Here is a 12,063-nt window from a genome sequence, read left to right as displayed (position 1 = left end):
AGGGTGCTGGAGAGAAGGGAGCAAAAGGAGAACCAGCAGTGATTGAACAGGTGAGGGGTCTGGGGCTAGGAGGAGGTGGAGGGGTCTGGGCTAGGATGGGGGTCACACTCATTTCTCCCTCAGGGACAGCAGTTTGAGGGACCTCCAGGAGCCCCAGGACCTCGAGTGAGTCATGGCTGCGTCACCCCACCTTTCTCTTCTAGTTGGGGTGTTTGAGTCCCTGGGGTGGGGGCTGGGGAATGATGTTGCTGTATCATTAAAAGATTATTGTATGTTTGAAGCTCATAGGATGAGTCAAAATAGGGGTCAGGATGTAAAGTGCGGGGGAGTTGATGTGGGTCAGTATAGTATTGAGGGGCCAGGGATGGCTCAGTGTTGGGTAAGGAGGTGTGCATAGGGTCAGGGTCGGTGGTGGGTTAGAAGTTGGCTTGGCTCAGGCCCTGCGCTTCTTATGACTTTTGTTCCTCTGTCCCCAACAGGGGGTGATTGGCCCCTCAGGCCCTCCTGGCCCCCCAGGATTCCCTGGAGACCCTGGTCTACCGGTAAGAAATTCCTTCTGGGTTATATCCTGGGGGAGTGAGGTTTCAGGCTGTGAAGCTGACATTGGGAACTTGTACGTCCTAACATGGACCTGAGAGGCAGGCACTGAAGGCATCATGCTAAAGCTGGCATTGACCTCACTGCTCATCTCTCTCCCCATCTGTGAATTGTTACCCCTCTTCTTTCTCTGGGGGCCTTCCCCTGCTTTTCTCTTCCGTTTGTCTCTATCCCTGAGTGTCTTTCATCTCTGTCTTTTTCCCTGTGTCTCTGTCTCTCCCCTGCCTCCCTCCCTCTGTCTCCCCACCTTTCTCTCCTCTCCCTGTCTTTGTCTTTCTCTGCCTCTCTCTCTATCTCACTACCTCTGTCTTCTCTGTCTCTCCATCCCTGCCACTTTTTATGACTCTCCCTCCTTCTGTCTTTCTCTTGCCTACTCTATTTCTCGCTCTCCCTGCCTCCATCTTTCTCTGTCTCTCTCCCCTCTCCCCCTGCATCTCTCTCATCTCTCTGTCTGTCCATCTCTCTGCCTCCGCCCACCTCTGTATCTCTCCCTCTCTCAGGGTCCTGCTGGCCTCCCAGGAATCCCTGGCATCGATGGGATCCGGGGTCTACCAGGCACTGTGATCATGATGCCGGTAAGAGGGAGATAGGGTGGCACATCCTTGGGGGTTTAGTCCTGACCCAGGAGGGGGCCTCTCCTTGGGCTCCCCTCATGACTAGCTGCCCCCTAGTTCCAGTTTGCAAGCAGCTCCCTCAAAGGACCCCCAGTCTCCTTCCAGCAAGCCCAGGCTCAGGCAGTACTGCAACAGGCTCAGGTGAGTAGAGGATAATCAGGGACCAACCGGGGGTAATGGGAGGACATTGACAGAGTGACCGAGGTGGGGGATAATGAAGGCTAGTCAGGAGGCAGGTGGATATTTGTCTCCTGAAGATGCCTTTTGGGAGGGTGTTGGGGTTTTTGGGAGACCTGAAGTTCTGTTCCCCTCCATCTTTCCAGCTGTCTATGAAAGGTCCCCCTGGCCCAGTAGGGCTCACTGGGCGCCCAGGCCCTGTGGTGAGTAAGGAGTCTGGATGGAGGAGGGGGGATACCTCAGTGGAGGGGAGAACCTCCCTTTAACTCCATTACCTCATCTCTCTTCCTCCAAGGGTCTCCCTGGGTATCCGGGTCAGAAAGGAGAGATGGGAGAAATGGGGCCACAGGTGAGATTGGTGGGGATGGGCACAGGATTTGTTGGGAAGGGTCTTCTCCCAGAGCCACAGGATAAAGTGCTACTTGAGGACAGTGACAAAGGGGCTAAGAATACCTTTGCAGTTACTGCCCTTCCTAGAGGATGATTTAAAATAAGTCCTTCCTCCTTCTTATTCTCCTTTTTATTTTTATTTTTTCCTCTTCTAGGGTCCCCGAGGCCTTCAGGGACCTCTTGGGCCCCCTGGCCGGGAGGGAAAGATGGTGAGTAACTTGTCGGTCTTTAGGTCATCCCTCATCCATCCCTCAACACCCAACATGAGCCTTGGCTCCATGCCCCCAGGATCTGCTGGTGTCGTTGGTGGGATAAGGGCACTGAGGACAGAGAATGGCAGCTCTACTGAGTGAGTCACAAGGGTATCTGGCCAGGTCACAGAGTCAAGGAGGACTTTCTGGATGGAATGACGCTTGAACTGAGATCTGAGGTATAACCAGGCAAACAGGAGAGGAAGGGTATTCTAAGTAGAGGGAACAGCACGTGCAGAAGAAAAGACTGGTGCACTGAGGGAGATGATGAACAAGATAATTCCAGAGAGTTTTAAATGCAGTGAGGAACACAGAGCTAGACATTTAATGGAGATTTTAGTTTTTATGATGGTGGTGACATGGACTAGAACAAAGGGCCTAGAGATAAAGAATAATGGACAGCTTTGAGGTGTATTTGGGAGGTTAAACTGGTACGCAGAGAATCCCCCAGGATTCTGCATGAGGAAAGTACTCAACAAATAGTAATAGGTATCTTGATGCTGTCACCTCCCTGATAGGGCCGCTCTGGAGCAGATGGGGCTCGGGGCCTCCCAGGAGACACAGGACCTAAGGTGAGTGATAAGGTCAGGATTGGGACTTGGAGAGACCATCAGGTCAAGGACTCAGGGCTCGGGTGGTGTCTCTTTGTGCAGGGTGACCGGGGTTTTGATGGCTTGCCAGGGCTACCTGGAGAGAAAGGGCAAAGGGTGAGTGTACGAGGCCCCTCCCCCATAGCAAGCCTTCTGATATTCATGGCGCCCTCTCCACGCCCAGCACTGGAGCTCCACCCCTGTGTGTGAGCCCTCATCCCTTGTGCCTCATTTCCTTTCCTGTGGGGCTGGTCTCTATCCCCACATTTCCACTCTGAACTCCCCTCTGTTCCTAACTCCAGGGTGATTTTGGCCATGTGGGGCAACCTGGTCCCCCAGGAGAGGATGGTGAGAAGGTGAGTTTGGAAGAGAGAGAATGGTCTAGAAGCTAGAAAGCCAGAAGGGGAGAGGAATAGAGTATTCAGGGGACTGGATGAGAGGCGAGGGTCAGGAGCCTCGGTGGTGCTCCAAAAGATAGATTGAGGGCTGGGGGCTAGTACCAGAGTTAGTAGGTGAGACTCAGGACTGCAGGCCCAGGATTGGGGTCAGGGGCCTGAACTGAATCACATGTGCTCAGTCTGTTGGTTACTGCCTCAAGCTCTGACTCTCGGATCCTCTGGAAGAGTCTGCCCAGATGAGGGAAGGTGGTTTTCTGAGTGTTTTTCCTCCTCCCCCGTCACCAAGTGATGAACGCTTTCCCACAGGGAGCCGAAGGACCTCCGGGGCCCACTGGCCAGGCTGGGGAGCCAGTGAGTATCGGGGACCTCTGGATCCTTTGCCTGGCACAGGGAAGGGAGTCATGATTCATGGGGCCTCAGAGCAGCAATGCTGCAATAATGCTCCTACCTCTTTGCAGGGCCCCCGAGGACTGATAGGCCCTAGAGGCTCCCCTGGTCCCCTGGGACGGCCGGTGAGAATGTCACTTTCTGTCGCCACCCTGCTTGTCCTTTTCTCACCTCTGTCCGCTCTGCATGTCCATTTCTCTTACCTGGTTTCTCTGCCCACTCATCTTTCCACCTGTGCCTCTCAGTGTCTCAGACTCAGGCTCCTGTGTGGTATCTGCCCGGGTCTCACACCCTCTCCTCCCCCCAGGGTGTAGTTGGAATTGATGGTGCTCCAGGAGCCAAAGGAAATGTGGTACGTGTTCTGCCTTCTGTCCCCTAATGCCTTCTGATGTCCTGACTCCGTGATCATCCATCCATATCCCTGTCCACTCCCATGACTCCCATTTCAACTTCACTGACACTTCAACACCACGATCCCTTTCAGCTTCACAGCACCCCCACTTTCTCCCCAGGGTCCTCCAGGAGAATCGGGCCCTCCAGGACAGCAAGGAAATCCCGGGTCCCAGGTTTGAGCTACCATTTTCAATAATTGGGGGGCGGTAGTAGTCAGCCAAGGTCATAGAGCACTCCCAACCTTTCCACTTCCGAGCTCACTGCCCATTTCTCATGCTTTCCTTCACCCCTTTTTTTAAAGAGAGAGAGAGCAAGCAGAGAAGGGGCAGAGGGAGAGAGAGAGAGAGAAAAAAAAAATCTTAAGTAGGCTCCATGCTCAGCGTGGAGCCCGATGCGGGACTCAATCCCACAACCCTGAGAGCATGACCTGAGCTGAAATCAAGAGTCAGTTGCCTAACCAACTGAGCCAGCCAGGCACCCCACCTCTACCTTCTTTTTTATGTTTCCAGGGACTCCCTGGCCCTCAGGGACCCATTGGCACTCCTGGGGAGAAGGTAAGTGACAGCCCCACCTACCACCACCCTCTCCCGTCTTCTTCCTTCAGCTCTATCTGTAGGAAAAGCTTCCCACCAGGACCCTTTTATTAGCCCTGGGTAATGATAAATTGCAACATTCCTTTAACAAGCCCAGAGTTAAAAAAAAATATCATTGTTAGGGAAGGGTTGGTTGGGAGAAACAGAAATCCACCAAAGCTAGATCACATATTCTCTGGATTTAGGGGAACCCACAGATGCCAGTCATTGCAAATATTAGCAAGACCCATGGGCCGGGAAAGCCCTTTCTCTGGGGCCCTGTGGTGTCATCTTTATTCCTGTGCACATCTGTTCTATCTCCACCAGCAGACAGGCTTCTTTCTGCCCATATCTTAGTCTGTCCTCACCCCCAAGTTCCATTTCTACATGGTTTTGTGCTGCTTTAATCACAATTTCAGCCCCTAGCTCCTCTTGACCTTATAGTTTCTTTACCCAAATCCATCTGATTATAGTTTCTATGAAGTGAGGTGTCACTTACCTCAAAACTTCAGAAGAAAATCTGATTGGCTTAGTTGGTCAAGGTGCCCACTTGTGGACCTATCCACTGTTTGTAGAACATAGGGGGTCACCTCATGCCTGCCTGGGCCCACCTCTCATCAGATGAAGACAGAGGCACTTCTGAAGAAAAGGATGTGGCTGGGGAGTTACCCCCCAACACTGTTTTTACCTCCCTTGTCTCAACTCTCCCAGAGATGGAGGATTTCTGGGGCTCAGAGAGGGAAGGGGGCTTGCCCAGGGTCACACAGCAAATCTGGGCAAAGCTAGGGAGAGATTTCCTAGCCTGTGGGATATGCTTGTCCTGTGACCTTGAGTAGCTGCAGGTCTGAGTAAGGCTGTTCCTGGTGGGATGCCAGACTCTGAGACCCATCTGTCTTCCCTTACTGTTCATCTTCTTTCAGGGTCCCCCTGGAAACCCAGGAATTCCAGGCATTCCAGGATCTGATGGCCCTCCGGTGAGAACTGGGTGTGGGCAAAAGGAGGGAGGAGAAGGGGGAGGCTTGGGAATTTGGATGGCAAATCTCGGTCTCTGACGACTACTTTCCCCAGGGTCACCCAGGCCATGAGGGCCCCACGGGAGAGAAAGGGGCCCAGGTGAGTGGGCCTCAGGAGAGACTGGGTTGGGGACGAGGGTTGAAAGGCAGGGCTCACGAGGAGAGAGATGAGGGCACTGGGAACACACGGGAGGTGGGGGAAGAACAGGATGGCACTGATCTTGTCTCCATCTCAGGGTCCACAAGGGTCAGCAGGACCCCCGGGCTATCCTGGACCTCGGGGTGTGAAGGTATGTGATACTTGGGGCCTGCAAGTAGGGATGAGTCATTCACATTGGCTTCGGGGAACCAGCTTCATAAGAAACGTGTGCATGTGTGGTGAGAGGTATCAGTCAGCTAGGAGAAGTGTGGTGGGAGTGGGGTTTCAATCTGAGTGATCATATGTAGAAGTGTGTGCATTACTTGGAGCTGAACAGCCAAAGGGAAGTAGTGTAGTTGTTGCGTTGTAGTTGAGAATAGTTAGGTCCATCAGAGGCTGGACCCATTTCACTGTAAACACGGTCCAGTTCAGCACACCGTAGTGAAGCAGACAGTTGGGTTTTAACTCAAGCCCAGAGCCATGTGATCCTCAAGCACAAAAATGCTGGGATCAGCCAAGAGCTATACTGTTGACCAAGGGCAGGAGCATTGGAATTCATATCTAATATGAGTCCAGTTACACTGTAGCCAAGAATAGTACCTGTGGTCTAGAACAGAATTTGGTGGTAGCCAAGAAGCAACTCATCACATTTTTGCACTGTAGGCAAGCTCAGTTATACTATAACCAAGGAGGGGGCTATAGTGTAGTCAGCCACAGAGTCCTGTGGGAGGCCAAACTCAGAGTTACGTTGTAACCAGGCACAGTTATATATAGTTGAAGCCTATGTTGTAACTGAGTCTAATTACATTGTAGCCCAGGTCAGAGAATCATGGTAGCCTAAGCTTTGTTACGGTTGTGGTCAAGTGAATACCCTTGTGGCTGGAGATAGTCATGCTATTGTCAAAACAGTTATATTGTATTTAAGTACAACTTCATTATAGTCATTGAGCTCAGTTACATTTTGTCTCTCTGTGGCTGGAGACAGTCATGCTATTCTCAAAACATGGTTATGTTGTATCCAAGTGCAATTTCATTATAGTCTCTGAGCTCGGTTACATTGTGTCTCTCTGTGGCTGGAGACAATCATGCTATTGTCAAAACACAGTTATGTTGTATCCAAGTGCAATTTCATTATAGTCTCTGAGCTCAGTCACACTGTAGTCAAGTGCAGTTTTCATTGCAACCCAAGACCAGGGTTTGGGCACCTGGGCTTGAACTGAGCAGCTTTGCTGTAGCTAAGCACAGACTCGCCTTGTTGCCAGGCACAGAGTCGCATTGTAGCCAGCACAATGGGGAACATTCCTTTGCCTTTAGAATGAGACTGGGGCCTGGAATGTTCATCCTCTTTCTCCTGCCAGAAGGAACTGTGGACACAGTGTCCCCGGGAGATTGGAATCAATTACTCGGAAATTTGGCCTTCCCTGCACACCCCCACACAGATGACCCTGGGAGGTTGCCAGTGGGAAGAGGGGTGGAGAGGCAGCCTCTTGCACACCACACTAGCAGGCGTTGGAGAAAGGTCATTTCCTCTAAGGCTGCCCCCTTCCACTCCTGTCCAGTATCCTTTTGGGACTGTCCTGACTGTTTTGGGGCAGGGGACTGAGTTGGAGGGCCCTTTGTAAGCAGGGGAGGGACTTGAGATCTTTTTTATTTTTCAGGGTACCTCTGGCAACCGCGGTCTCCAGGGGGAGAAAGGAGAGAAGGTGAGAAGGGGGGGGTCCTGGTTGCGGGGGGAGCCCTAATAATGGGACTCTGGTTGTATCCCTTCCCTGAAGTCCTGACCTCTGACCTCTGACCTCTGCACTCTCTCCCACCTAGGGAGAGGATGGCTTCCCAGGCTTCAAGGGTGATGGGGGGCTCAAGGGAGATCGGGTAAGATGACTCCCAGATGAGGGATCTAGTGGTTCTGGGGTGCTTGGGGAAGACAGTGAAGGGGGGAGGGTGCTGGGGCTTAGATAGGGAGTTGGAGGGAGCAGGAGTAACTCAGGGTCTGATACCTCCTTTCTATTCCAGGGGCTCCCCGGCCCCCCCGGCCCCCGGGGAGAGGATGGTCCGGAAGGGATGAAGGGGCAGGAGGGACTGGCTGGCGAGGAGGGTCCCCCAGGCTCAGCTGGGGAGAAGGTGAATGGACCTTGGTCACCCTCTCCAGTCTACTCTATGGCTTCCCATCCTGCAGCCAAGATGTTCCCTGGACTTTTGTCTTCTGCCCTTGGTTCTTTTATCTCCAACCTCAGGAGGCTGCTACCACACTTATCGTCTAATTCCTTAACTCAGCATTACAGAGCAATTTCATGCACAGTATCTGATTTTTATCCCCAAAACCACCACAGGCAACAGGAATTTTTATCCCCATTTTGCAGACAAGGAAGCTGAGATAGAACAGAATAGAATAGAATAGAATGAGTTGCCCAAAGATATGCCCCTAGCAGGCAGGAGCCAAGACTTGAACTCCCTGAATCTCACCCTATTGCCCCTGTCACCATGCTCCAGCCATCCTGCCCTTTCTTTTCTGACCTTCAGGTTGCAATTTCTGACATTTGTCCCATAATTTCTCTGTAGGGCAAGCTTGGGGTGCCAGGTCTCCCAGGTTACCCAGGACGTCCAGGCCCTAAGGTAAGAAGCTAAGGGGTAGGGGGTAGGCAAGGACGGCATTCAGAGACTGAATAACATCTGGAGGGCCAGGTTGTGGTCTATGGGAGTGAGCTGTTCACCCCCTGGGTCACTAAGAGACAGCATAAGCTGTGAGCTTTGGTATCAGACTTGGGTTCAAATACCCACTCCTTATCTGCTAAGTGACCTTGGGCAAGTCTCTTGAGCCCACTTGCTTCATTGTAAAATGGAGATACCAGTAGTCTTTATCTCATCCATTTGATTATAATAACACTGATAATTTTGATAATAAAACTATACGATCCTTCTTATTTGGTGTCATTAGAGTTGGTTGAAACCAAGCCAGTAAGGAGGAGAATCACACACACAAAAAAAAAATCCATGTCTTACATATATTGAATTATAACTTACAATAAAATGTACTTATATAAAAATGTACACTTGTTTGCCAGTTTTTTGATGGATGAGGCTGCTGATTAGACCTGTCTTTCTGCCTAAACCACACCCACATTACATCACTGAAGATTTATAGTTTGGGTTTATATAAAGTGGAACAGAAACTTAGACACTTGGGAAGAAATCCAAGCGCAAAATCCTTCCAGAGTCCCACACTTCTGTCATCTCCATCTGGCAGTTATCTTGTGGATATGCCTCATTTGACGTGACTTTTTTTAGTGACTTCCCTTTTTATTGAGTCTTTTCCATTTAACTTAGATTTGGTAGATATCTTTCTTTTCCTTTCTGCATTCCATAAGTTGTTGTAAACTTTCATTAAGTCACATGACTCCAATAGCAAGGGCAACTGACATAAACAGACTTGGGAATAAACTCAAGGCACCATACCTAAGAATAGAACTCAACCGATTGGAGCAGGAGTTCATGGGAGTTAGAGCAAAGCCTCTTAGCCAAGACCAGTCTGTGTGTTTTGGGCAGCAAGTAATACATGACAGAAGGCATGTTGTGTTGGTTAAGTTGAGGTTGGTGTCTTAGCTGTTATAAAAAAATACTTTAGACAGGGTGGCCTAGACAACAGAAATTTATTTCTCACTGTTTTGGATGCTGGAAGTCTGAGATCAGAGTGCTAGCATGGTTGGATTCTGGTAAGGACTCTCTGGTTTGCAGACAGCTGTGTTCTCTCTGCATCCTCACGTAGAGGGGGTGGGGGGAGAGGGGGACAGAGAGAAGGAGAGAGGGAGAGAGAGACAGTGACAGGGAGGGAAGGAGAGAGAGAGATCTAGTCTCCTTTTCTTATAAAGACACTGATCCCCTTCGTGAGGGCTCCACCATTATGACCTACTTACCTCCCAAAGATTCCACCTCCAAATACCATTCTTTTTTTTTTTTTAAGATTTTAAAATTTTTATTTATTTGACACAGAGAGAGAGAGAGAGAGAGAGAGAGAGAGCACAAGCAGGGGGAACAGCAGGCAGAAGGAGAGGGAGAAGTGGACTCCCCACTCAGCAAGGCGCCCGATGTGGGGCTTGATCCCAGGACCCTGGGATCATAACCTGAGCCGAAGGCAGTTGCTTAACCAACTGAACCCCCCAGGCGCCCCTCCAAATACCATTCTTCAACATAGGGCTTCAGCACATGAACTTGAGGGGACGCAAACATTTGGTCCATAGCAGTCAGTAATCATCAGCCTGAATAATGACAGCTAACATGTCATAAGCTCTCACTATGTCACACACCATGTAAAATACTTTCTATAACTTATCCTATTTGATTCTCCCCAAAACCTTGTGAGGGAGGTATTGTTGGTATTCCCAGGCTACAAATAAGGAGCCTGATGCTCAGAGAGGGTAAGCCATTTGTCCAGGGCCACACAGCTAGTCTAGTGGTAGGTCTGGGATTCAAAACGCGGTGAGGGGTGGGAGGGGCGAGAAGAGCCTGTGATGTCCTCTCCTGGGTGGAGGGAGGATGCCGCCGCGATGGACTGGGGTCAGTTAGTTAACAAATATCAAGTAAGCTTTGACTTTGTACCAGGTTGAGGAGACTTAAGACCAGAGTACCATGTCCTAGCAGAGAAAACAGACAATGAATAAGTAAGCAAAGGAACAAGGTCATTTCAGTATAACGATTTTGGGAAAACAAAAGAGGACAGTGTGATAGAGGCAGGGTGACTTGGAGGATATGGTGGTTAGGATGGTGGCAGATTTCTCTAAGGAGTTGACATCTAAGTGAGATCCAAAGGATGAGGGATAGCTGCCTCTGTGGGGGCCTGAGAGAAGAGAAGTTTAGGCAAAGGAAGCAGCCAGTGCAAAGGCCCTGAGGCAGGAGTGAAACAGTGGGCCTGAGTAGCGTGGAGGGGCCAGTGTGGCTGGAGTGGAGTGAGCAAGCGTGGGGGAAGAGGAGGGCAGAGGGCTCCCTTGGAGGAGGATGGGGCTGGAGGGACCAAAGAAGCTCCTGGAAAGGATGGAGTGGCTGAAGGGGGAGGGGTCAACTTTGCTCCCCACCCACTCCTCACCCCAGTCTTCTCTCTCTGATTTCTCCACTCAGGGGTCTACTGGCTTTCCCGGGCCCCTGGGGCCATTAGGAGAAAAAGGGAAGCGGGTGAGTCATGATCCAGAGGTCTGGGGAGAGGATAGGGCTTGTCTGGAGGAACGACATGTGTGGCTCTGCAGGACAGTGGGGAGGCCCCTGGGTGGCTGTATCTAAGCTCAGAAACACTTGTCTGCACACATATCCCCAGACGCAGCACAGGGCCCATGTAGGTGACCCCACCTGGCATTCCTGAACATGTGCCAGTGTGTGCCAGTGTGCACGGGCCTCTCAGGGTGGGTCGGATGGGGTCTGGGTGCTGCAACCTGTGGGCCTGTGGTAAGCAAGGACCCAGGCCTGCGTGCACGTGTGTGACTGTGGACGTAAATGTGTGTGTGAAAGGGTATGGATATGCACACAGGTGCACGTCTGTGTACACGGAGTATGTACGCGTGCATGCTGTGTGTGCTCGGTCGCTGTGTCAGTGGACATGGAGTATACACACGTGAGTCTGTGTGTACTGCTGTGCTTATAAGGACCACGTCCTCCTGTGAATCCATGCATGCATGTGTTTATGTTGAGTGTGCACGTGTGCAAGGGACCGATTGCATGAGGAGCTCCGGGTGTCGACCTGAGGCTGCAGGTCACCCAACGTGTGCTGCTACGGCATGCAGTCTGGGAGAAGTGGATGTCCTTCTGGGCAAACACACTTGTGTTTGGACCCTGTAGGTGCAATCATAGGTGTAACTGGGTGTCTGTGATCTTTGCACAGTGAGAGAGAGAGAGAGAGAGAAAGCCTTGTGAATAAACATGCAGCTCTTTCTGGGTCTGTGCCTGGACGTATCTGTGTGCGTCAGGTCTTTGCATCATAACTTTCTTCTTCTTCCCCCTCGCCTGATTTATTTTCCAGGGGAAAGCGGGGCAGCCAGGCCTGGAAGGAGAGCGGGGACCACCAGTAAGAAGATGGCTCCCCCATTCTGCCGGGGCTGGGGGGGCAGGGCTGGAAGGAGGGGCTGCAGGAGGAGAGGCAGTGGGGAGGTCGTACGTGGGCAGGGCAGAGGGTTTGGGTTACATCGGTGTCCCTGGTAGGGCAAGGAGGAGTCACAGAGGGAGGGGGTCCAGAGGACTCAGGCTCATCTCCTGGCTTCCCCCACCCTCTTGCTTCTAATCTTTGCTTCTTTTCTGCTCAGGGCTCCCGCGGAGAGAGGGGGCAGCCTGGTGCCACCGGGCAACCAGGCCCCAAGGTACGGGCTGGGCAGGTGATCAGACCCCCACGCAGGCCCCCTGGCCCAGGCTCCCCAAGGCCCTCCGGAAGGCCTCCCAGTTGGGTTTGTCCTGCAGCCTGAATCTTATCCTTTGTGTCCTAGGGCGACGTGGGCCAGGATGGGGCCGCTGGGATCCCTGGAGAAAAGGTGAGCGTGTGTCATGTCCAGATGGGAGACAAACCCAGG

At 51.7% G+C, this 12,063-nt stretch overlaps 1 protein-coding gene across 4 annotated transcripts in view; it reads left to right on the top strand.

Moving 5' to 3' along the window:
- Positions 1–12,063, top strand: part of COL5A3 (collagen type V alpha 3 chain) — a 36,477-nt gene that overhangs the window by 9,057 nt on the left and 15,357 nt on the right. For 3 of the 4 annotated variants that reach the window (XM_025863236.2, XM_073887768.1, XM_073887770.1), the window contains exons 9-35: positions 3–50; positions 124–165; positions 480–542; positions 1,098–1,172; positions 1,269–1,352; positions 1,535–1,591; positions 1,684–1,737; positions 1,934–1,987; positions 2,548–2,601; positions 2,683–2,736; positions 2,922–2,975; positions 3,324–3,368; positions 3,476–3,529; positions 3,712–3,756; positions 3,917–3,970; positions 4,307–4,351; positions 5,290–5,343; positions 5,438–5,482; positions 5,619–5,672; positions 7,180–7,224; positions 7,340–7,393; positions 7,535–7,642; positions 8,081–8,134; positions 10,631–10,684; positions 11,523–11,567; positions 11,803–11,856; positions 11,980–12,024. In XM_025863236.2, coding sequence (XP_025719021.1) covers positions 3–50; positions 124–165; positions 480–542; positions 1,098–1,172; positions 1,269–1,352; positions 1,535–1,591; positions 1,684–1,737; positions 1,934–1,987; positions 2,548–2,601; positions 2,683–2,736; positions 2,922–2,975; positions 3,324–3,368; positions 3,476–3,529; positions 3,712–3,756; positions 3,917–3,970; positions 4,307–4,351; positions 5,290–5,343; positions 5,438–5,482; positions 5,619–5,672; positions 7,180–7,224; positions 7,340–7,393; positions 7,535–7,642; positions 8,081–8,134; positions 10,631–10,684; positions 11,523–11,567; positions 11,803–11,856; positions 11,980–12,024 — 1,494 coding nt within the window. The remainder of the gene's footprint in view (positions 1–2; positions 51–123; positions 166–479; positions 543–1,097; positions 1,173–1,268; positions 1,353–1,534; positions 1,592–1,683; positions 1,738–1,933; positions 1,988–2,547; positions 2,602–2,682; positions 2,737–2,921; positions 2,976–3,323; positions 3,369–3,475; positions 3,530–3,711; positions 3,757–3,916; positions 3,971–4,306; positions 4,352–5,289; positions 5,344–5,437; positions 5,483–5,618; positions 5,673–7,179; positions 7,225–7,339; positions 7,394–7,534; positions 7,643–8,080; positions 8,135–10,630; positions 10,685–11,522; positions 11,568–11,802; positions 11,857–11,979; positions 12,025–12,063) is intronic. The other variant, XM_073887769.1, reaches the window with a different exon arrangement.

The sequence above is a fragment of the Callorhinus ursinus genome, unplaced genomic scaffold (genome assembly GCF_003265705.2).
Source record: "Callorhinus ursinus isolate GAN/ISIS: 27379988/994484 unplaced genomic scaffold, GSC_fseal_2.0 scaffold82, whole genome shotgun sequence".
NCBI lineage: Eukaryota > Metazoa > Chordata > Mammalia > Carnivora > Otariidae > Callorhinus > Callorhinus ursinus.
The sequence above is the reverse complement of the archived record's forward strand: the minus strand, read 5'-3'. Positions and strand labels throughout refer to the sequence as shown.